The sequence below is a fragment of the Crocuta crocuta genome, unplaced genomic scaffold (genome assembly GCF_008692635.1).
Source record: "Crocuta crocuta isolate KB4526 unplaced genomic scaffold, BGI_CrCroc_1.0 scaffold176, whole genome shotgun sequence".
Taxonomy (NCBI): Eukaryota; Metazoa; Chordata; class Mammalia; order Carnivora; family Hyaenidae; genus Crocuta; species Crocuta crocuta.
The window spans coordinates 4,788,174-4,809,440 of record NW_027531905.1 but is presented as its reverse complement, the minus strand read 5'-3'; the positions used below and the strand labels follow the sequence as shown (position 1 = coordinate 4,809,440).

The 21,267-nt window shown below is 36.1% G+C and overlaps 2 protein-coding genes across 4 annotated transcripts in view; one reads left to right on the top strand and one right to left on the bottom strand.

The window, feature by feature from the left end:
* MRPS35 (mitochondrial ribosomal protein S35) overlaps positions 1-21,267 on the top strand; it is a 65,390-nt gene that overhangs the window by 12,541 nt on the left and 31,582 nt on the right. For all 3 annotated transcript variants that reach the window (XM_077774560.1, XM_077774561.1, XM_077774562.1), the window contains 3 exons: positions 2,874-3,013; positions 12,494-12,603; positions 14,287-14,356. In XM_077774560.1, coding sequence (XP_077630686.1) covers positions 2,874-3,013; positions 12,494-12,603; positions 14,287-14,356 — 320 coding nt within the window. The remainder of the gene's footprint in view (positions 1-2,873; positions 3,014-12,493; positions 12,604-14,286; positions 14,357-21,267) is intronic.
* Positions 17,547-21,267, bottom strand: part of MANSC4 (MANSC domain containing 4) — a 31,321-nt gene continuing 27,600 nt past the window's right edge. The window contains exon 4 of the mRNA XM_077774559.1: positions 17,547-18,200. Coding sequence (XP_077630685.1) covers positions 18,022-18,200 — 179 coding nt within the window. The 3' untranslated portion in view covers positions 17,547-18,021. The remainder of the gene's footprint in view (positions 18,201-21,267) is intronic.

Genomic DNA, 21,267 nt, shown 5'->3' with positions numbered 1-21,267 from the left:
GGAAAGAGAAATAATATAGTGATCGTGATTATGATGAAATTGGAGCTTTTGGAAGAGCCTTTTAATTAAAAAATATAAGGAAGAGATAAAGAAGTCTTAAAAAGTAGGAATAATGACTTTACCCTTGAAATGAGGGAGGGAAAATTTTTCCTGTGTCCTTTCTTTATGTGGTCTTCTTTTTTGGGATGTTAGGGTGCGTTCTATGCTAGATTGTAGGTTTCTGTTTTCATTAGTGCCTGGTGATAGAGTCACACTGATCACAGTTCCAAATTTGTGCTCCATTTGGCACAAGTCATAGATCACTTTTTGATCCTTTGTGAAGCCAGTTGAGGCATATATTACACTGTGATAAATCTCATTTTTCTCTGTTTTAAACACTATTTTAAAATGTGCATTCTAACCTAAAAACTGGATTTTTTAACGAAGTATTTCTAAAATACTTCATAATTCTTAAATGAAAGGCATTCATATAGCACATTCAGAAGAGTAGCATTATATTTTAAGTATTTAAGTGCTTTAATCTTTCTTTAATTTTGTCTTTACATTTTTGCCAGCTTCTAGATTTAGATTGTATCTTCCAAATAACTCAAAGGGTTTTTAAATATTTCTTCTCAATTTTCTTTCAAAGTAGGTCAGTTCAGATTTTATATCTAACTTGCAAGCGGAAAAACTGAAGCACAGGAAAGTTAGGTAATTTACCAAAACTTTTAATAATCAGTGGCAGAAGTTAAGTAAAAACCAAGGTCTTCTGAAGTCTAGTCTATTGCTCTACCTATCAGATGAATAGGGGTCTATTATGTACTTTCCAGTTGGCTGTGTTTTTTAGACATATAATCCAGTAATTTAAAAGTTGTAATTATCATCTGGTTATTGAAATGTCTTAGTCAAAGTTATAAAAAAATAAAGGACTCCGTACAAACCCAAGCACTCATAAAATTCTCCAAACTAGTCTCTTATAAAGTGCTTGGCAGTGTAGCATCTTAGAGTGCGGGATATTGGAATGAGTCCATGATGGGAATGAAACTTCGGTAATCATGCTCTTTTCATTTTATTTAAATGTCAAAATGCTTTTAATTGTAGAGTTAACTTCTTTCCCCTCAAAGGGTCTTGGTATTCTCTCTTGAGCAGGGTGTTTAGGGAGTGGTGTGAGCTATGCTTAATTTGCTACCATATATTTAGTTGCAGAGCTTGGAGAGTCTCTGAAACCCACAGTGACATTTTGCTGACTGATATTAAAGCCTAAATGGGAGCTAAATATAGTACCTGCTATAAGAAAATTGTTAACTCTGGGAAATGTTATTGACAAAGTACTTTTTACTGTCCCTTAAATCATCATATGGAAGAGTTCCCATGTGTGCCTGTGATTGTGACCAGCCTTTCAACAGTCGTGCTTTTTGGAGAAAGCACAGACTCTGAGGCCTAATGTGTTTGACGTAAGAAACTGATTTCTTCGAGATACTCTTAGAATGAGGTTGTGTGGGGCTCTTGGGTGGCTCAGTTAAGTATCTGGCTTTTGATCTTGGTTCAGGTCATGATCTCACCGTTTGTGGGATCGCATCCTGTGTTGGGCTCAGTGCTTGGCAGCATGGAGCCTGGCTTGGGATTCTGTCTCTCCCTCTCTCTCTACCCTACCTCCNAACTTAAAAAAAAAAAAAAAAAAAAAGAATGAGTAAAATTTCCATTGAAGGGAACCTGATAGTGTCAGAAGTTTTTATTTCAAGTTGAGAGCCCTCTACCACACTAACTTTATAGGAATAGGGCAAAATGAAATCAGCTACCTACTTACGGAGTCTCTCGATACAGATAGCTGCAGGAGGCTGTGAGCTCTTTTCCTTTTAGGTCCCCATCCCTACATTTGAGGCCCGAGTGTATCTCTGTGCTGTGGAGATAGATGTGTGGTGCTCGTATTCACAGTGCTTGGAACTTTCTTTTGTCGCCCAGTTCTAGGGCCAGTCCCATCTCCCCTCTAGGCTAGCTGTCTTGTCTGAATATGAGGACAAGTCTCTTCCTCTTTGCATTTAGCCCCATTGGCACAGAAGTCACATCGAGGATACATGAATTGCTGTTAAGGATCTATCTGAGGATGTCTTAGGCATTTGTACCTGTTTCAGTTTGAGGCCCTATTCAACTCAGGTTCTGAAAGAATGTCGACCATATCTTAGTTTCTTCTAAGAGCTTTTTTTTTTAAAATTTTTTAATGTTTGTTTATTATTGAGACAGAGAGAAACAGAGGATGAGTGGGGAAGGGACACACAGACAGGAAGACACAGAATCCAACGCAGGCTTCTAGGCTCTGAGCTGTCAGCACAGAGCCCAACGCAGGGCTCGAACCCATGAACCGTGAGATCATGACCTGAGCTCACGGTTGGACGCTCAACCGACTGAGCCACCCAGGCTCCCCTCTAAGAGCTTTTTCAGAGCTTCTCTCATTTCCCTTCAGTTGACTCTTACTAACTTTCATTTGGGAGTGGATTACTATTAACTGTTGCTTTTTTCAAAAACAATAATGCTCTGAGCTCTGTGAACTCTGCTTTTAGTTATTGAGGAGGAATTAAACTGTCCCATAACAGGCATGTGCAAAGCTATAATAAACTTACATCAAGTCATAGTTCTTTAACCAAACTTACTGCTCACCACCAGGCCTGAACTACCTAAATCCTTCCCTTAATTACATTCCCTAATTAGGATTCATCTAAGAAGAGAAAGGATGAGGAATGATGATGTGTTTGTGAAGTGCAAAGGACAGTCTGTTCTTTCATTTTATGTAACCTTAGAGTCCTCTCCCTCAATAATTTGGTTTTGTCTGGTAGCATACATTGTAATGAGAATTTAGATGCAAAACTTTACTTGAGATAATTTTTTTTAATTCTCAGATTTCTGCACTGAATGGCCAGCTGCACTGGACAGTGATGAGAAATGTGAGAAGCATTTTCCCATTGAAATTGACACAGCTGATTATGTTTCAGCAGGACCATCGATTAGAAACCCCAAAGCACGAGTAGTAACTTTAAGGGTAAGAAATATTTTTTAAAAAATATTAAAACTGTAAAACTGTTATATATTTATCATAGAAGATTTGGGAAATATGCAAGTGTTTTATAGTGTTACAAAATAAAATTGCCTACCACTTATAGATAACAACAGTTGACTGTTGGAATTCATTTTAGTTTATATACAGACAACTTTTATGTGTTAATAGGATGATATTATTTTGATTATCTTTTTTTTTTAAATCTTTATTTATTTTTGAGAGAGAGAGATAGAGATAGCATGAGTGGGGTAGGAGCAGAGAGAATGGGAGACACAAAATCTAAAGCAGGCTCCAGGCTCTGAGCTGTCAGCCCAGAGTCTGACCTGGAGCTTGAACTCATGAACTGTGAGATTGTGACCTGAGCTGAAGTGAGATGCTTAACTGATTGAGCCACCCAGGGACCCCTCTGGCTCTTTTTAATTTAATAATATGAGTTAAAAATTTTACAAAGTTATTAAACATTCTTTAGTTTTTTTATTGAAGTATAGTTGATATATATACGTTATAATATTACTTTTAGGTATACAGCCTAATGATAATTAAATACATTACAAAATACTATGGTAAGTATAGTTCCCATCTGTCACCATACAAAGTTATCACTTCTTTTTGTTTGTTTGTTTGTTTTTGAGAGAGAGAGTGCAAGCGGGAGAGGGGCAGAGAGAGAGGGAGACACAGGATCCAAAGCAGGCCCCAGGCTCTGAGCTGTCAGCACAGAACCCAACGTGGAGCTTGAACTCACAAGCCATGAGATCATGATCTGACACAAATGTCTGATGCTTCACTGACTGAGCCACTCAGGCACCCTCTGTCACTCTTTATTTTTAATGGCTGCATAGAATAACTTGTAAATCAGGGTCTATTCTGTGCCAAGAAAGTGTTTGAGGCTGGAGGTACAAGTGCTGATTAATTCAGACATAGTCCTTTTTCTGAAACTGAGGTGGGAGGTACAGACAAATTATTCAATAGCTTAGATCTGCCATAATTTAAGTTATCCATATTATGGGGATATTTAGGCTTTCTCACAATATCCGTTATTAGAAAAATGTAATGAATATCTTTAGAGATAAGGATTTGTGTATATTCCTAATTATGTTCTGGGGATAACTTCCCAAGAGGAAAACTGTCAGGTCAAAAGATATAGATCCTTTGAAGTTTTTTGATATATATTGTAAAAGTTTTTTTTATTTATAGATTGTAAAATTCCTGCAGGAAATGCAAGAACAAAAAAACAAACAAACAAAAAACCCAGCAGGCTATGAGAAAGCCTATTTTGCTGGACCCTCACAACTAGATACTGTTATTACCAACCAAGCCATTTGATAGTAAACAAATATATCTCATATTTTAAGTTTGTATGGTTTTGAATTCTAGTAAGAGTGAGAATTTATTCCTTTGCAAATTACTTTTTTGGTCATTTGACCATTTTGATGTTGTATTGATTATTTTAGTAACAGCTTTATTGAGATATAATTCACGTACTGTAAAATTCATCCTCCTAAATATACAATTCAGTGGTTTTTAGTATATTCACAGAGTTGTACATCTATCACCACTGCCTAACTCTAGAAATTTTTATCACCGTAAAAAGAAACTCCATTACTCACTATCAGTTAACTCCCGTTCCTCCGTTCTCTTAACCGTCCCCAAACCCCTATGAACTGGTAATCTGTGTTTTGTGTCTGGATTTGCCTATTCTTGACATTTCATATAAATGAATCCCACAATATGTATTCTTTTACTTAGTGTAATGTTTTCACTTGTAGTTCATCTACAGTAGTTCAGTGGTTCATCTGTTGTAGCATGTATTAGTTCTTCATTCATTCTTATTGCCAAATATTTTATGAATAATCCCATATTTTATTTATCCATCCATTGATTGGTAAACATTTGGGTTTTCTTTTTTTTTTTTTTTTTTTTTTTTTTTGCTGTTATGAACAGTGCTGCTGTGAACATCCATGTACAGGTTTTTGTGTGGATATATGCTTTCAATTCTCTTGGGCATATACCTCGGAGTGAATTGCTAGGTCATGTGGTAACTATATGTTTAACATTTTGAGGAACTTCCAAGCTGTTTTCCAAAGTGGCTGCACAATTTTACAGTTTCACCGGCAGTATTTGAGGGTTCCAGTTTCTCCACATCCTCATTAATGATTGCTATTGTTGGTCTTTCTAATGGGTATGAAGTGGTATCTCATTGTGGTTTGAGTTTACATTTTCCTAATGACTAATGATGTTGAGCGTCTTTTCATGTACATATTGACCATTAGTATATCTTTTTGGAGAAATGCCTGTTCAAATCCTTTACCCATTTTTTAATTGAGTAATTTGTCTTTTTCCTGTTTGATTGCTTATAATGTCACTTAAATCTTTTTATTTTATTTTTTTAATGGAGGATAAATTTAATTCTTTGTAAAATATGACAAACTTCTGCTAAAGACTGACAGATGTGGGTATTAATCACTGTTCTTATTTCAGAGACCATCCTGCCAACCCAATTTTATGATTTTGTGGTGAAAGTATGGGTTAGAATTGTCACTGGCAAAAAGAGAATCAGGGCCCCACAGCTAGGGTTATCATTATCACTGACAGGAGACGTGACTCGGATACTTAGAGGTCATCACAGGAGGCAGCCGCAGAACCCGTGAATAGGTGTCAGCGTCCTTGGCTTTCATTTCGGTGTTCTGCACTTGTACCTGGGGATGTTCATAAATAGGCCTGGGGAGATCCCTCTGGCAGCTTACATCTTTCAAATCTGGAACAGCCTAGGACCTCCTATCCCCACCCGCCCTCTCATCACACTGACTTATTAAAAAGACAGATATTTTGGAGGCACCTGGGTGGCTCAGTCTATTGAGCATCCGACTTTGGCTCAGATCATGATCTCGCAGTTTGTGAGTTGCTGCTGGCAGCACAAAACCTGCTTCGGATCCTGTGTTCCCTGCTCTCTGCCCCTCCCCTGCTTGCGCTGTCTCAAAAAAGACAGTTAAAGGTAACTATTTAAAAAAATAAAAAGGTATTTTGTTTTATAGTGTTTCCTTTCGTACTTTCTGAATTTGTCTGAATGTGTTCTGATGTCATTTACCTTATTTCTTTATCTTCTGTATTTCATATGAACTGGAAGTTAGATTTAAGGAACTGATTACAGTTAAGTATTTTTAACAGTAATTGATAGATGTTGTTATGTATTTTATACCGTATTATAAGAGAGGTCATGTAAAGCCTGGTGGCCTCATTCTCAGTATGCTGAGACTGATCACTTGTTTAAATTGTTAACAACCTGATCATTCCATTGCAAAATTGTGTTTTGTGGGGGGCGGGGGGTTGTTTTATTTATTTTTTTAGTAATCTCTACACCCAATGTAAGACTTGAACTCACAAGTCACATGCTCTACTAACTGAACCAGCCAGCCTTCCCCGTTGTGAAGTTAATTTTTATTGTTGTTACTGTTTTGCTTTTCCCTTGAAGAGGGAATCTGTAGGTGGATGCATTCAGTAACATTTGATCAAGTAAAATCATTATTCTTTTTGATGTTCAAAGTATAGCCTAGGGGTGCTTGTGTGGTTCAGTTGGTTACATGTTCGACTTCAGCTCTGTTCCTGATCTCCTGCTTCATGAGTTTGAGCCCAGTGTCAGGTTCTGTGCTGACAGCTTGGAGCCTGGAGCCTGCTTCAGATTCTGTGTCTCCCTCTCTCTCTGACCCTTCCCTGCTCACTGTCTGTCTCTCAAAAATAAATAAATGGTAAAAAATTAAAAACACACACACACACACACACACACACACACACACACACACACACACAAAGTATAGCCTAACTTTGGCTGGTGGGAATTCTTTTAAATTGGTTCTGAGGTCTTTTTGTTATAGTCCTTGCATTCTGGCGCAAATAGCCCAGGTTCACTCTATGTTTTCCTTATCTCAGACCTGGAATCAGCCTGTGTCTCCAATACCGTTTAGTGGTCATTGATACATAATAAGAGACCAAAATCTGAATGCTGTGACTTTTTAGTTCACTCCTTCAGAGATTTCTAAGGAATTAAATGGTAAACAATAGTAGTTTTAATTCCCCTTTCTAAATATCTACAGCTTGTTTTTTTGTGTGTGTGTTTTTCATTAGGTGAAATTTCTAAAATAATGTTTACATAGTCCCTTATCCTGTTCTGTACTTTAATGGGTATGCTTCTGCTCTTTAGTTTTTTTTTTTTTTTTTTTTAATTTTTTTTTTTTTTTTTGTAATGTTTTATTTATTTCTAGGACAGAGAGAGAGACAGAGAGAGACAGTGCGAACAGGGGAGGTCAGAGAGAGAGGGAGTCACAGACTCTGAAACAGGCTCCAGGCTCTGAGCTGGCAGTCAGCACAGAGCCCGACGCGGGGCTCGAACCCACGAACCACGAGATCATGACCTAAGCGAAAGTCGGACGCTTAACCGACTAAGCCACCCAGGCGCCCCTTCTGCTCTTTAGTTTCTAAGTATAAGTTGTAATTCAATGTGAGATAATAGCCTCTATTATGTTAATAATGTGACCTATTCCTATACCTCTCCTTTGAATTGTGGTAATTGTTAGGTTTTCAATTACTGAAGCATTTCTGAACCCTGATTATTGCTTAGTACGCCATTCTATTACTTTACTATGGATGCACTTTGTTAGCATTTTATTTAGGATCCTTTGTCCTGATCTGTGTTGGAGAAAGAGTAAGTCCCTGCTCTGACTCATTAGGAACATTCCACTTACCATCGCAGTTCCAAGTGTCTTCTCTAGTAACTTCTAAGTTAGTATTTGAAACCACTGTTAGTTTCCTCTGGTAAAAGAGTCTTAATCCACATGGCATTTCTTTCTCACACAGCAGTCATGGGGCAGTTATCTGATGGTTTTGTTTTGTTGGGGTTTTTTTAACTAAAATTTTTAGATTTATAAAAATGTTTCAAAGATCACAGAATTCCCCTGTATTTCACACCAAATTTCTCCTGTTGTTAACATCTTCTATTACTGTAGTAGATTTATTACAACTAGGGAGTCAGTATTGATACATTATTAATTAAAGCTCATACTTTTTTCAGATTTCCTCAGGCACCTCTTTCCTGAGGTGGTTTCTCAGAATTTCTTGTTTTGGTGACCTTGACAGTTTTGAGTAGTACCAGTTATATATTTTGTGGAATGTTCTTCGTGTTAGATATGTTTGATGTTTTTCTTGTGCTTAGACTGGTATGTATTTTGGGGAGGAAAACCTTACAAGTAAAGTGCTATTCTCATCACATCATAGCAAGAGTAGAGCTCCCCACACAACGTTTTTAATGATGAAGGCTTGATCACCTGGCTCAGGTACTGTTTGCAAGTTTTCCTAATGGTAACAGTACTCTTTTTTTTCTTCCTTTCCATACTATGCTCTTCAGATGGAAGTCGCTTTGCATAGCCCAAGCTTCTGGGCTTGGTCGTTATGCTTCACTCCTTGAGAGAGAAATACCATAGGAGTCGTTGGTAATTCTTCTGTATAGGAGATTTCTTCTCATCCACTTATTTATTTATTCAGCCACTTATTTATATCAGTGTGGACTCATGGATTATTTATTTTAGCATTTGGATTATAATCCAGTAATGCCTTATGTATTTTGATGCTCAGATTGTTCCAGCTTTAGCCATTGGTAGCTCTGTTACTTTGCTGTGCCCCACCATTTGTTTTTAAAATACTTTTTATTTTTTGGTACCACAAAATTCCCCCGGCTTATCTTATGTACTCCCTATCCTTGTCCTAGAATCAGATATTTTTCCGAGGAGCCCTGACGAATGTAATGTTGAATCATCTGTTCCGTAGGATGACTGCCCACCTTTTTGAGATGCCTTCCAGGACCCTCAAAAAATAAGTTTTATACTCCATGTAGTCTGTATTTTAAATCAGAATATTCCAAGTTTACTACAAAAATATGTTGACAGTCTCTGCAGCCATTTTTACACTATAGTGTAACAAATAGACAAACTTTAATTTCTAGAAATTTTTCAGGGATACATCAGTGTTTGATTTGTAACTTTCTTCCTTGCCAAGTTTTGGTATCAGGATTGGGCCATCGTTATGAAATAAATTTATGAAGCTTGTCACCTTTCTTCATTCATATTTCTGTATTTAGAGAGATTGAAAATATATAAAATCACAAAGGACAAAATAACACGTTTACTGTATAAATTTTAGAAAATCTAGATAAACAAAAGGGGAAAAAAACTTAAAATTCTGCTCAGCTGACATCATTCCATTGGTTAATATAAAGTACCTAGGCTGGCCCAGATGGTAGAGCATGCGAGTCTTAATCTTGGGGTTGTGTGTTCAAGCCCCACACTGGGTGTAGAGATTACCTAAAAATAAAATTGTTTAGAAAGTACCTCCGGAGTAATAATATCTGATACATTTTCAATAACTTAATAAGAATTGCCTCTTTTTAATAATGATGATAACAGTAGCAGCTAACCCATTGTTGAACTTTGTGAGTCAGGAAATCTAGATTTTGCTTTACCTTTTGTGGGCCTTCGTCTTCAGTACCAGAATAGACAGCCAGTTCCCTACCGGTTCTAAGTTTGCTTAATGTATTTTACATAAAAATGATCTCACCGCTTTATTTGAAACATACACAAGATGCCACTTATGATATCAGGCCACCAACCGCTGTCTCCTTTTTGTCCTAATCCTCCATGTGCCCCTTCATCACTGCCTTGTACTCCTTTCCCTGACTCACGTCTTTCCTTGGGGACTCTTTTCTGTCTACCCACTGACAGTTGAAGCTCAAGTGCTGATGTCCTGAAAGGTGTCAGGTAGTTCAAGGGGGAAAGTAGACAGAACAGTGGGACTAGAGCATGTGCATTCCAGCATGATTTAAAGCAATATTGTGAAGGTAATCAGATATTATAAAGTATTATATAGAGAGGTACTCACATTTTTAAATTCAGAGAAAAGCGGTGTCATATAATTGTTGAGAGTCATAAAAATAGTTCAGAATTCAAAACAACTCAGTATTTGTGTAGGACTTTCCTTTAAAATTGCTTTTTTCTATTTATTCTCATTCATTTCCTGACAGAATTCTTGTAAGTCCTTTTTATTTTGTAAATGAGGAAACGGGAAAATCAGATGATTTATTCAAGTTCACTTAGCAAATAAATAGCAAATCTAGAAATCAAACCCAATTCTTGTCCTCTGTGTGTTAACCAGAGTTCTTCAACTGCACTATACCTGTGAATATGTAAATAGGGAAGATGTTTTATACAATTAGATATTTTTCAATTTGTGTAGCTCTTAAATATAGGCATTTGAAAATACATACATATAACCGTGATCCCCTGTGATTTGAAATATCAACATGGCTTTTGGGATAATGTTAATAGTACAGTATTGATTCTTTAAAATGTAGCAACTTGAAAAAAGAAAAAGTCCAGGGATTCTTTTGAATTTTGGAAAAAGATTGACAATGCCACTCAACTGCAGAGTCTGACTATTAGTCCAGGTTAAAGACTGCGATTTTGCAGTGCCTTTAAGTGCTAGCAGGTGGCGTGCGTGTACCACACAGCTTTCTGAAATATTTGTGAGTTTCTGGCATAAACTCTAAGTAATTTTTGAACATTAAAATGTTAATGTTTTAACATAAGTTTTAAAGTAGTTAGAATAATCAGGATTGCCATGTTTTTGACTACTTGTTACATAAAAAGCCAGAACACTTAAATTTTTTTAATGGTAAATTTTTAAATTTATTGTTAAACATGATAACATTGAAGGGATTTTTAAAAGGGAAAAATGGTCCCATTCTCACTACCTAATATAAAAATGATTAACTTTGTCATACTGTATCTGTATGCATACATATGTACAAATATCTTCATAGGTATAATCATAATGTAGAATCATTTTATTATTTTCTTATAAATAACTCTTATGGTTAACAGTCAGAATTATCATAAAAGTTCCTATTTTATCCATCAAGCTGATAACCTGGTTGTTGATAGGTATTCTTTTGGGAACTGTGGTAATTTGCACTACCCGTGGCCAGAGAACCATTCTGTCCGGTTGATAGTTAATAATCAGTGTTTTTCTTGCATATGTTCCTTAAAAGTGTGTTTTTATTTGTTTATTTTCTATATTTTCTTAGTTCAAATAAGAATTCACAGTGTTCTTTTTTTTCACTTATGTGTTATTTCAGCAAATGCACTTTATATGCTTTTTAAGTTCCAGGCCATCGCCACGAATAGGACAGATACCATTCTTACCAAGGGGTTTGCAGCCTAGTGGGAAAGATGGAAAAANACAGGGGAGGGTCAGAGAGGGAGATACAGAATCTGAAACAGGCTCCAGGCTCTGAGCTAGCTGTCAGCACAGAGCCCAATGCGAGGCTCGAACCCACAAACCGTGAGATCGTGACCCGAGCTGAAGTCAGATGCTTAACCAAAGGAGCCACCCAGGCGCCTCTATGAGGTCTTGAGGGAAGTGCAGGGTTATTGAAGCCAGAGAGAAGTGGATGTGATTTTAAAATCTTATTTAGCTTTTTTCTTCTTCAGACAGCTATGGCTCTTTCTTATTCTTAATGCTCTCCATGGAAAAACAGTCTGTGTTTTACCTTATTTAATGGTATTCTAGTACCTAAACTATTTTCCTGTGTCAAGACTACCTTAGATATCTTCAGCCCATACCATAGTTCTCTGCAAATTAAAAAGTGTGTTCATTTAGTCCAGCGTTTCCTAAATATGTTTTAAGGAAGACTAATTCCATGAACTGTCCTCCCTTGAAAAGTAGAATATGAAGGGGAAAAAACTAGAATATGAGATATGAAGTCAATTAAATTTGGGAATCATTACATGAGAAATTTTCATCTTGAAATTTCAAAATGCTCATTAGTGTATTTCCTCCTCTAAGAAATCCTTCTATAGAGAACCCAGTTTAACTCAGCATTTCCTAAATGTATTCAACAGAAATAGCCTCTTTAAAGAAATAATTCTCAGCAGCTTCGGGGACTCGTATTAACATTTTGAGAAATGTTGAGTTGAATTATTAAGATCAGTGACCCTAAACTAGTTGCAGTGATACAGGTCTCATAATTGCATGGTAGGAATATTTTAAAGTCCTTTTGTTTTATCCGTTTATTCCTATATCCCAGCTTAACTAACACTAAATGAGTTTAATTCCGTTAGTGCTACTCATAAACTGTAATTGCATTTATTTAAGAGACTTATTATTGGGTTCTTTCAGGAAAGGTGCTAATGCCCAGAACTTTCAAAGAACTCCAGCTTACTCACCCTCTCTTTTTTTTTCCTTGAGTGAGATTGGGCTTCTTAATGCCTAATGCTTCAGAATGCAGTTTCTAACTCTGTAGAGACAAGAGTGCGAGGTTGAGAAAGTTTCTTTTTGGTTGGTTTAACATTAATATAAATAATATTGCTACTGTTTTTATGAAACAACTTTTTTCAAATACCTTTCTCTTGTATTTTTAAGGTAAAACTTTCCAGTCTCAATTTAGATGATCATGCAAAGAAGAAACTTATTAAACTTGTGGGAGAGCGATACTGCAAGACCACAGATGTGCTTACCATCAGGACAGACAGGTACAGAAAGAAGAGTCAGCACATTGGTCACGTGGGTTTATGGTCTTCCAATCCCCCAGCAGTCCTTTTCTTAAGAAATGACACTGAAAATCAAGGTAGCCTTTTATGTCAACTTATATTAATGTGTTGGGTCAAAGAAGTTGTCTAATTCATGTGTGTAATGTCTTCACACTAGCTTATTGTTGCCGTCCTCTTTAGGGACATGGAGAGGCTTGCCTAACTGCCTCGTTAAATTATTGTTACTTTTCAATCTTGATTTTGATATAGCCATGTGTATAAGACTCAGTGAAGATGGCAGAAGAAAGCAAAAGTATGACCTGCTAATGATTTAGGCTTAAACGGTTTTTACAAAGTCTGAGATCTTATAATTCAAAATTTAAAATATTAAATATGGAAATTTAATTTACCTAGGTAGTCTTGTACATAAGGAGAATTTCAGTAAATTTATGTATTAAGTTTACCTCATGTGAATTTATAAATTAGGTCATAGGTCATTTGAGGTGAAGGCTTGTTGGTATGTTTTTATAAAAGGGTGGTTTAATTTCTGTCTTCTATTTGACTATTTCTAGATTATGCCCAAATCTAAAGACCTGCCTTTAGAGAAAAACAAGTGGACAGATATCTTCTCTCACTTCTTATTCCAGTTTCATAGCATTTTAAGGTGTTGATATCAGTTAGGTTTTCTCTCCTGCTTCTTTATGGTGGGAGAAGTAGCATGCCATGCACAAGTGACGGCGACAGTGTGGGCTGGCCAGACCTGCTCTCACATTATTACCGTATGGGGGGAACAGATTTCAAATGTACTAGTAATATTCTTCTTTACTGTCTTTAGAAAATGTAAAATAATATTGAGTTTTTGGCTTATGCAATTAAAAATACCTTTAAAGTGTTACTCTTTGAAATTCCATAAGTATCTGGTAATTTTTTCCCCTGAGTTAACAAGTATGTCAGTGTGTGTATATGTTTTGTGGTAACGACTCTTTAGAGGACTATTAAACCAAAGTATACAATAAGAGAATACCATTAAAGTCATTTTTCATATGATGATTTTATTTTATATTTAAAAAAATTGGAAGTAATGGTTTTCTTTTCTGTGTTACTTTAATAATCTAAAAGCTAAACTTGCCATCTTACATTTATGTAGATTTACCTAATATTAGGTTATTAATTCCAATTTAAATGCAATAACAGCAATACAACATTGGATAGGTCATTTTTTAAAAAATTGGCTCTGGAGAAATCAAGATGAACATTTAGATTAGCATCTGTCATCGGTCTGCCTCTATTTTTAAAATGAACTCCGTAGATGTGCTCACGCCGTCCAGCTGACTCTTAGCCCTGATGTTGTGAAGGGCACTTAGAGTGGACCCAATCATATTAAAAATAGTGTAAAGCTATTACCAGATACAAATAACTCCATTAATGATGAAAGCAAAGAGAAATAAAAATAAATACATATAAAAATAAATCAAAATAACATTAGTTTTCAATAACCTTAGGTAATGACCGACATGGACTATTTTTATCCCAAGAACAGAATTTTCCTAAAGGTCAGATATTCCCTAAAGATAGGGAATACCTGAGTATAAGTTATCCTTTATATTTAGTATTTGTATATTTTGCAAATAATCATTATTATGTACTGAATTTTTAAAACTTTTACTTCCTCTCTTTCTTTTAAAGGTGCCCTTTAAAGAGACAGAATTATGATTATGCAATGTATCTGCTAACAGTTTTATATCATGAATCTTGGGTAAGTGATTGTGTGTGAATGTTTAATAATTTTGTCAGGGTAATTTGTTTTATAATTTAGATGATGTTAACCTTTCAAAACAGTCTGAGGCAAGTACTCAGTTGAAGTTTTAATGAACTAGTAGATAAACTAAGGATGTATGAAATGTTAAAAATAACTTCTACTGACATTGAAAGTGAGGACCTTGAAACTGACTCTGCAGTCCATCTCAGGACCTGACAGAAGTCAGATGACTAAATACCTTTAAAATTCAGTTGTGGACTTTGGTTGGAAAATTCAAAAAAAATTTTTTTTACCTTTTTTCTTTTATTTGACTTTGGCTGAAACTTATCAAAGTTATGGAAGGGTAATCATCTATGTAACTTGAGAATTTATAATGCATCCTCCTCTTCAGATAAACTGCGTAACGAAACCCCAAACTTTTTAGAAAGGTATTTTAAATATTTATTTAAAATTGTAGTTAACACATAGGCTTTCATATGAGCATTTCTCTGGGACATACATTAGGGACAATTAAGGACAATTAACTATTTAAATACTATTAAGGATAGTCTTGTGTCTGATTGGATTTGTTGAGTTTTAGTGTAAGTACTAAATAGTATTTTTAAAAATTAAAATAATTTTAGGTATACATATTTTTTTTTCTTTTTTTGTAGCTTGCCTCACACATAGACACGGGACTCAATAGCATTTTCTTCTTTTTTTTTTTCCCCCTTCAATAGCATTTTCTGTTAGGAACATTTGAAGTAATGGAGATAGCTGGAAAGAGTCACTGTCTTTATAGATATTCAAAGGATTTCTTAATGAGAAAAGGGTTGGATTTGTTTTCCATGACTTTGAGGGACACAAGAAGGTAGAAGTAATAGTGAAACAGACTTCAATTCATGCAGTACAAATTCTCTAAGAGAGTCATGTAAAGATGGAGTGGGCTACTGTAATAGGTAGAAAAGGTTCCATCCTTTGTCTGCTTTGCAGGGATATGGTGGTAAAAGGATCACTTTCCTTGTCTAGTTAGTGGCATTACATGGCCTTTGGAATCCCCTGCCATCCCTGAGATACTGTAATTCTGTGAACACATGCAGCCCGTCTCTAAAGTCACAGCATTTCCTTCCTATTAACAATGAAACAATTGTAGCACAAGAGTGTAAGTGGGAAACAAAAGAAAATAAAACTTTGTTGCAAGGTGAGTAAAGAACAAAAACTGGTAGCTTTTCTCTTCTTTTGAGGTATTCTAATTATCATAATACAGCCGAATTTTCTAGTTCCTGGCTTCAGGAGCAACATCATAATAGCAGTTAATCTCTCTTTCCTGCCAGTTGATTTTATAAATGCCTTGGCTTAAAGTAATTAAGTTCTTTTTTGAACTGGCAACAGGGTTGAATTAGCTGCAGCTCCATGGCTGCTCCTTAAAGAGTTAATCAATAAAAACCAATTTTGAATCTCTTATTTTGCCAGCAGCCTGTAAAATGAATTTGCCCTAAAGGAAATGACAGGCATAAATAAATTCAGTGAAAGTTGACTTACTGGATTCTTTCTGTGGTTCCATGACATAGAATCCAAACAAGTTTGTATTCTGGATTCATGCAAGTAGACTTTGATCTTTAATGCTAATTACTTTGATGTCGGAATAAGTTGCCACATACATCTATACCAAACAGAATTAAAGAATTTCTATGTTAAACATGGCTCTTGGTCCTTTCTAAACAAGTGGCATCAGTGAAGAAGCTTGAAGAGAATGCAGATGAGCCGCGAAATTTTGCAGAGCTGGTGGAACAGAATCTTTATTGAACTGAAATTCTTTTTTCCTTCACCAGCATGGAATTCAAACTTGAAATTGATGTTACCATCTGGCATTTAATCAGATACTTGGAGAGCCCCCTTTTAATCCATTTCTTTATTTTTTAAACTAGTTTCAGAGCATTTAATACCTAAAAGGTAAGCTTCTCTTAATTTTCTGGCTTTTTAACCTTTGTGTGGAGGTTACCTCTAAGAGTTGAGGGGAAAATAATTGGTAGTTTTATGTAGCATACAGTTCAGAAACTTCTCTGAAAAGCTGTTCATCTAGACTTCAGGGTAAGGAAGTTGCTGTGGTGTGCTATTCGGAGTAGTTTAACTACAGAAGTATCAAAGTGGACAGTAAACAAAAAAACATAGACTTCCCATGCTGTAGACTTCAAGCATGGAGGCTTATCAATGAGTTGAAGGATGGTTATTGCACTGCTGGGAGGTGATAAGAGACAGATACATCAGACCATTTATCCTTCAGCAGTTCAGAGAAGCAAAGAGAGTTGTAGAAATTGATTTCAGTATGTCCATGTGACACGTTGTTGGCATAGGAGCGAATTAAGTTTTATCCTTTGGAACTGTGCAGACCTGGATTCGAATTCCATTACTTGCATAGCCTTGGCCAGCCATTTGGCCTCTGAGGTCCAGTTTTCTTCTAAGGGTTTTTGGGTAGATTAGGGAGAATGTGCATGAAATGTCTGGCAGGTAGCAGGCTCTCAGTAAATGGTGGCTATTAATATTGTTGCTGTTACAAAAATGAAGAAAGTTTATCTAGGATTTTGAATTCATTTATTCCCAATTTTTGTATATAGCTTGGATATAACTTTGGCAGAGACTTCATATAGGTAATCAGATCTGTGCCCTGTTGTATTTGAATTTTTCAAACATGTATCCCACTCAACATTCTGACATAACTGATAATAACAAAACTTCCTAAATTTTAACTTTGATGCATGATATGCTTTAAATCTTCCACAAGTAATTTGGCCAAGAAGTGATTGAATGAAGTATTTTGCAAAGCAATTTGCAGAAAAGGTAGACTAAGACACTGGGGGAAGAAAAAAGCACTTCCTTTAGAAAATGTAGAGGTCTGGGGCGCCTGGGTGGCTTAGTCGGTTAAGCATCCGACTTTCGCTTGGGTCATGATCTCGCGGTTCGTGGGTTCGAGCCCCGCGTCGGGCTCTGTGCTGACTGCCAGCTCAGAGCCTGGAGCTGTTTCAGTCTGTGACTCCCTCTCTCTCTGACCCTCCCCTGCTCATGCTGTCTCTATCTCTCTCCTAGAAATAAATAAAANTGGATTTCCTGGAAGTCTTATTTCTAAAAATACATCTAAGTTTATAATAAATTGGTTCTGAAAAGTTGTGTAACAAAAACTTCTAAGATAATTTTACACTCAGTAAGAATCGTTCATTTTTTAAAATTAATTAATTAATTTTAACATTTATTTTTGAGAGAAAGAGAGAAACACAGAGCATGAGTGGGGGAGGGGCAGAGGGAGAGGGAGACACAGAAGCTGAAGCAGGCTCCAGGCTCTGAGCTGTCAGCACAGAGCCCAAGGCAGGGCTCCAACCCGTGAACCGTGAGATCATGACGTGAGCGAAGTCGGACGCTTAACTGACTGAGCTACCCAGGCACCTCAGGAGTTCATTTCTAAAGGAAGTCTTACTGAAGATATTTCTGATAAAATGAAGAGTCCTTTTGTAAGTCCATACTCACCATTTAATCTGTTTGGTTTCTGAGTTCATTGTGATTGCAGGCGCTCATGTACACATACATTTCCAGGTTATATTAGAGAATGCTTGAACGTTTATTATTTTGTTTACTCTTTCTTGCATTCAACAATGGTCTTGTTCTTATGTACAAGATACAGTGACTTGTTCTTATGTACAAGATAATGGAAGTAGGAACACGGTGCTCGGAGAGGCGCCGGCAAGGATTGATTCTCCCTGGAAGCTTCCCACGAGGTGGTGACTGGTTTTGGAAGAAGAGTAGGAGTGTGCAGCGGATAAGTGGGTTAAGGACTCTGGCCTTGTGGTTGTAGAGAGCAGGCAGAGGTTTGCTGTGGCCAGGATGTAGGACCGACACGGCAGAGATAGGGGATAAGATGGGAAAAAACCAAGTCAGGGCCACATTGTGAGCTGGTTGTATAGTTTATTTACAGAGTGTAGATTTGCATCTAGAGGGCAAAATCGAGCATTTTACTGGTTGTTTGAAAAGGTACCTGTTTCACTTTTTTAATGTTTTTGAAATAGTAAACTATCCATATGGCAAATGTTAAGTGTGCTTTCATTAAAATGAACTGGTTGCTGGTTAGGCAAATGTCTACTGGTTGCCTGTTACTTGCTTTGTGTTTTTGCATATGCAGGTTAATATATAAGGGGGGAACTGTCTTCCACTGAGGAACACTAGTAGAAGCCACTTGGTTTAGTAAAAATATTACAAAAGTATTGGGTAGCTTACAATTTAATTATTTTTATCTTTATTTCTGGTATATCCTTCAAGGCTTTAATTGATAATTGCTTTGAGTCCATTTTTTCCAATTAAGATATTATTGACATAAAACATTATATATAGGTATACAACAGTGCTTCAATATGTGTACGTGTGTGTACATATATATAGTACATATACATTATATATGTGTTTATACACTATATATACATGCACACACATATACACCATATATATAGAGAGAGAAACAGTCACAATATGTCTAGTTAACATTCATCACTACACATAGTTACAAATTTTTTTTTCTTCTGATGAGAACTTTTGAATTTTGCTGTCTTAGCAGTAGTACAGTATTATTGACCGTAGTCACCATGGTGTATATTAACATCCCCATGATTTCCTTTATAAATGGAAGTTTATACCTTTTGACCATCTTCACTCATTTTGCCCACCCCAACATCTGGCAACCACCAATCTGTTCTGTTTCTATGAATCCAGGTTTTTTAGATTCCACATATAAGTGAGATCATATGGTATTTATCTTTCTTTAACTTATTTCACTTAGCATAATGCCTTTAGGGTCCAATCATGTTGTCACAAATGCCAAGATTTCCTTCTCTTTTTATCATTAAATAATATTCCATAGTGTGTGTGTATGTGTGTGTGTGTTTGTGTTCACTCACTCACTCACACAATTCTTTATCCATTTAACCATCAGTGAACACTTAGGTTATTTCCATGTCACGATTATTGTAAATAATGTTGCAGTGAACATGAGGGTGCAGATATTTTTTCAGGTTAATGTTTCATCTTCTTTGGATAAATACCCAGCAGTGGAATTCCTGGATCTTCTGAGATTTCTATTTTTAGTGTCTTGAGGAACCTCCATACTGTTTTCCACAGTGACTGCACCATTTTACATTTCCACCAACAGTGCCCCAGGGTTCGCTTTTCTCCACATCCTGGCCAGTACTTGTGATTTCTGGTCTTTTTGATAATTAGCCATTTTAGCAGGTGTGAAGTGATACCTTGTGGTTTTGATTTGCATTTCCCTGATGATGACTGATACGGAGCATGTTTTCATGTGTCTGTTGGCCATCTGGATGTCTTTGGAAAAATGGCTATTCAGATCTTCTGCTCGTTTTTAAACTGTATTGTTTGTGTTTTTTTGCATGAGTTATGAGTTAACTGTTCCTTATGTACTTTGGATATTAACTCATCAGATATATTTGAGCCTCTTTGTGTAACTCCTATTTTGCATAAATAGCAAGTTATACTGTCTTATTTTCTGTATTGGTTATTAGGGCCCTTGACTGCAGACAGCTACCTTAGTCCGTGTTCCATGGAGAGTTTTCCATGTATGTTTTTGTTCCATATATGTTTTGTTTTTCAAACTAATCATAAGGTTCTCCTTAGCATATGTAATCTTGCTGTATTTTGTTCTTTGGAGTATCTAGGTCACTGCTAGTTAACAACACTAAATGTTTAATAACAGCTGTCCATTCTTTGGGATTTCCATAGGCTTTCAAAATAGGTTTTCAACTTCAAAAGTGAGTTGACAAAGTAGCAGACACCCTTTTTACTAATATAAAATGTAGCATACTTGTTAAATATTAGCAATAATTAGCTTACTGGCATAGCTTAATAATGATCTATTAATACAATTATTATTAATCAACAGTCATAATTATGCCCAGTTTATAAGAAATGTCTTTGCAACAGTTTGATGTATGATTTGAGTTAGGTATAGGTCAGGTTTGTTTTTCATTTGACCATGTGTTTTCAGATAGTTAAAAAGTATTCTTGGTGTGCATGGGTGGCTCAGTTGGTTAAACCTCCAACTCGTGATTTTGACTCAGATCATGATCACACAGTCCATGAGATCCAGCCGCACATCAGACTCTGTGCTGACTGCACAGAGCCTGGTTGGGGTTCTCTCTCTGTCCATTCCTCTTCACTCTCTTCTCTCTCTCAAAAAAAAAAAAAAAAATTCTTCTTTTTTTTAAATTAATTCTTCATTGTTTTGGAATTTCTCTATACATTTTATTTCTCAAGAAAATCAAATTTTTTGTTCCCTACAAAAGTTTATTTTCTGATGCTAATTTATATTCAACAGTGTTACTATAATTCAATTTCTAGAAGAATATTGGCAGCTCCTAACAGGGTGCATCTCTTTAATGTGAAATGTATTTATGAATAAACTTCTGTGTAATCTAATTATGTATAAACTAATAATACAGTGTTTATTAAAGAAGAAATCACTAAACACAGTAGTTGAGTTCCCATGATGACCAGTTACAGTAAAGAGTGCATACTTGCTACCTTTTCCTTGATTCCAGACAAATAGCACATCTGGCCTTTGTTTTGTTTTATTTTTTTTAACTTATTTTTTTAATGTTTATTTTTGAGAGAGAGAAAATGTGGGCAGGGTAGGGGCAGAGAGAGAGGGAGACACAGAATCTGAATCAGGCTCCAGGCTCCAAGCTGTCAGCACAGAGCCTGATGTGGGGCTTGAACTCTCAAACCACAAGATCCTGACCAGACTTGAATTTGGACACTTAACCAGCTGAGCCCCCCAGGCACCCACTGGCCTTTGTTTTAAAAGAAAATTTTTTTAATGTTGCTCAGAGAGCCACCTGTGTCTCTGTCTCTTTTTTTTTTTTTTTTTTTTTTTT